This window comes from Malurus melanocephalus, unplaced genomic scaffold, assembly GCF_030028575.1.
Source record: "Malurus melanocephalus ecotype Western Australia unplaced genomic scaffold, MMel_1.1 scaffold_670, whole genome shotgun sequence".
NCBI lineage: Eukaryota > Metazoa > Chordata > Aves > Passeriformes > Maluridae > Malurus > Malurus melanocephalus.
Genome location: NW_026623902.1, coordinates 1 through 3188, shown reverse-complemented (window position 1 = coordinate 3188; position 3188 = coordinate 1). Strand labels below are relative to the sequence as shown.

Genomic DNA, 3188 nt, shown 5'->3' with positions numbered 1-3188 from the left:
CCCCCAATCCCACCCCCCCTGCTCACATCCAGCTTGTAGGGCATCGACTCGAAGAAGATGGAGGTGGCCGAGATCCTCTTGACGTCGGTCATGTAGCCGTGCGTGAGGCTGCGGGGAAGGCACGGGGTGAGGCCAGCAGCACCCCTGGGTGGTGACAATCCCCACGCTGTCCCCACCCTCTGTCCCCACGTACTGGCCCCCGTCGGGCAGGTCCAGCCCCATCAGGCGCTCGTGGGGYTGCAGCAGGGCCGTGTAGGCGGCGAAGTTGGCCGGGGATCCCGAGTAGGGCTGCACGTTGACGCCCCAGAGCGCGGGGTCCAGGTCGAACGCCTCGAGAGCGCGCCGCTCGCACAGCAGCTCGATCTGATCCACCACCTCGGCACCCCCATAGTACCTGGGGGGACATGACGGGGTCACCCCATTGCCATTCCCCCCCTCCGACCCTAAAAACACTTCCAGGACCAGCAGCTCGATCTGATCCACCACCTCGGCGCCCCTGTAGTACCTGGGCGGACATAACGGGGTCACCCCATTGTCAAACCCCCAGCCAACCCCACAAACACTTCCAGGACCTGCAGCTTAATCTGGGGGTCCCACACTCCCAGCACCCCCATAGTACCTGGGGGGACACGACAGGGTCACCCCATTGCCATTCCCCCACCCCAAAAACACTTCCAGGACCTGCAGCTTGATCTGATCCACACCCTTGGCGCCCCCATAGTACCTGGGGGGATGTGACAGGGTCACCCCATTGCCATTCCCCCCAGCTGACCCCAAAAACGCTGCCAGGACTTGCAGCTTGATCTGATCCACCACCCCAGCACCCCCGTAGTACCTGGGGGGATGTGACAGGGTCACCTCATTGTCAAACCCCCCAGCTGACCCCAAAAACACTTCCAGGACCTGCAGCTCGATCTGATCCACACCCTTGGCACCCCCATAATAACTGGGGAGACACAGTGGAGTCACCCCATTGGCATACCCCACACCTGACCCCAAAAACACTTCCAGGACCCACAGCTTGATCTAATCCACCTTGGCACCCCCGTACTACCTGGAGGGACATTACAGGGTCACCCCATTGCCATTCCCCCCAGCTGACCCCAAAAACGCTGCCAGGACTTGCAGCTCGATCTGATCCACCACCTCAGTGCCCCCATAGTACCTGGGGGGACACAATGGGGCCACCCCATTGGCATTCCCACACCCGACCCCAAAAACGCTGCCAGGACCTGCAGCTCAATCTGATCCACCTCGGCACCCCCATAATATATGGGGAGACATGATGGGGTCACCCCATTGCCATTCTCCCACCCAAAAACACTTCCAGGACCAGCAGCTCGATCTGATCCACACCCCCAGCACCCCCATAGTACCTGGGGGGACACAATAGGATCACCCCACTGCCATCCCCCCACCTGACCCCAAAACACTTCCAGGACTCTCAGCTCAATCTGATCCACCACCCCAGCACCCCCATAGTACCTGGGGGGATGTGACAGGGTCACCTCATTGTCAAACCCCCCAGCTGACCCCAAAAATGCTTCCAGGACTCTTAGCTCAATCTGATCCACCACCTCGGCACCCCCGTAGTATCTGGGGGGACACAATGGGGTCACCCCATTGCCATTCCCCCACCCCAAAAACACTTCCAGGACCAGCAGCTCGATCTGATCCACACCTCAGCACCCCCGGAGTATATAGGGAGACATGATGGGGTCACCCCACTGCCATCCCCACACCACCCCACAGGACACTCAGTGCAGAGGGCAGCCCCAGCTTGGGAGCACCCAGGTCTCCCCTGGGTATCTCCCACAGGTGAATCCCGGCTGCAGGGGGATCCCAATGCTCCCCCAGCCCACTCCCCACTTTACCTCTTCCCAGGATACCCCTCCGAGTATTTGTTGTTGAGGCACGAACCCAAAGCTTCCAGTGCTGCCCGGCTGCAGAAATTCTGGGGGAAAAAAAAAGGTGGATTGGGATCGGAGCAGCCAAACCCCCCAAAACAGGGATGAGCCTGGGGAACCACCCCTTCCCGAGCCCCCACCTCAGAGGCGATGAGCTCCAGCCCCCGGCACTGCCGATCCTTCTCCTTCTGCACCAGGTTCCAGATTTCGGGGTCGCTCTCGGCGAGGCTCTCCTGCCCCGTCCACCCCGGGACGTGGCCGGTGGCGGCGGCAGCGGCTCGGCTGTGCTGTGCCCGCTGGCTGCCGGTGCCCAATCGGCCTCCCCATCGCTGCAGGGTCTGCACAGACAGGGGAGGACAGGCTGTGACCCCCAGAACCCCTCTAGGACGTGCCAGGAGCTGCAGGTGACAGCAGCAGGGACGACACCCCCGTGTTCTGTCTGCAGTCACCGGTGTCACCGCACAAGGTGGGCACGTGGGGACAGCCAAGGACCCCACAGGGCACGTGGAGACTCCTCTGTGACCCCTCCAAGGCATGTGGGGGCCCCCAAGATCTCCGCAGGGTATATGGGGATGCCAAAAGCCACAGCGGGATCCCCCCAAGATCTCCACAGGGTATATGGGGACCCCAAAAACCGCATGGGGACCCTCCCAAGTTCTCCACAGGGTATATGAGGACACCAAAAGCCACATGGGGACCCCCCCAAGAGCTCCACAGGGTACCTGGGGACCCCAAAAGCCGCATAGGGACCCCACAAGATCTCCACAGGGTATATAGGGACCCCAAAAGTCGCATAGGGATCCCCCCAAGATCCCCATAAGGCACATGGAGACTTCCAAGAACCCCACAGGGCACACGAAAATGCCCTCAATGTCCCCACAAGACACACCCAGGACACCCCAAGACACTTGGGGATCTTCCCCAAGCTCCCCAAACGGCACACGGGGATCCCCCCCAAGCTCACCCGGATTGTCACCCATGGGACCCCCCCTCTCGCTGTGCACGGTGCTGTCGGGGGGGTGGCTGTGAGGGTCTCCTGGAGCCCCCGGTGCCCCCCCTGACCCCGGTGCCCGGTACCGGGTGATGTAACCGCCGCCGCCCCATTGCATCACCCGCGGGGCCGCGGGCACCGGGCAGGGGCCAAGGACGGTGGCGGTGGCTGTCCCGGCCCCGGGGACTTTGGGACGGACGCAAAGTCCGCCGGGGGTGGTGCGGGGAGGGGGTGGAACGGAGAGGGGGGGGTGGAACACACGACACCGGGATGGGGGTCCCGGTACCCAA

The 3188-nt window shown here is 62.7% G+C and overlaps 1 protein-coding gene across 1 annotated transcript in view; it reads right to left on the bottom strand.

Moving 5' to 3' along the window:
• SHMT2 (serine hydroxymethyltransferase 2) overlaps positions 1 to 2458 on the bottom strand; it is a 10583-nt gene extending 8125 nt beyond the window's left edge. Inside the window, exons 1-4 of the mRNA XM_057383969.1 lie at positions 2048 to 2458; positions 1875 to 1954; positions 194 to 394; positions 27 to 108 (exon numbers count right to left, since the gene is read on the bottom strand). Coding sequence (XP_057239952.1) covers positions 27 to 108; positions 194 to 394; positions 1875 to 1954; positions 2048 to 2443 — 759 coding nt within the window. The 5' untranslated portion in view covers positions 2444 to 2458. The remainder of the gene's footprint in view (positions 1 to 26; positions 109 to 193; positions 395 to 1874; positions 1955 to 2047) is intronic.
• Positions 2459 to 3188: the final 730 nt, after the last annotated feature.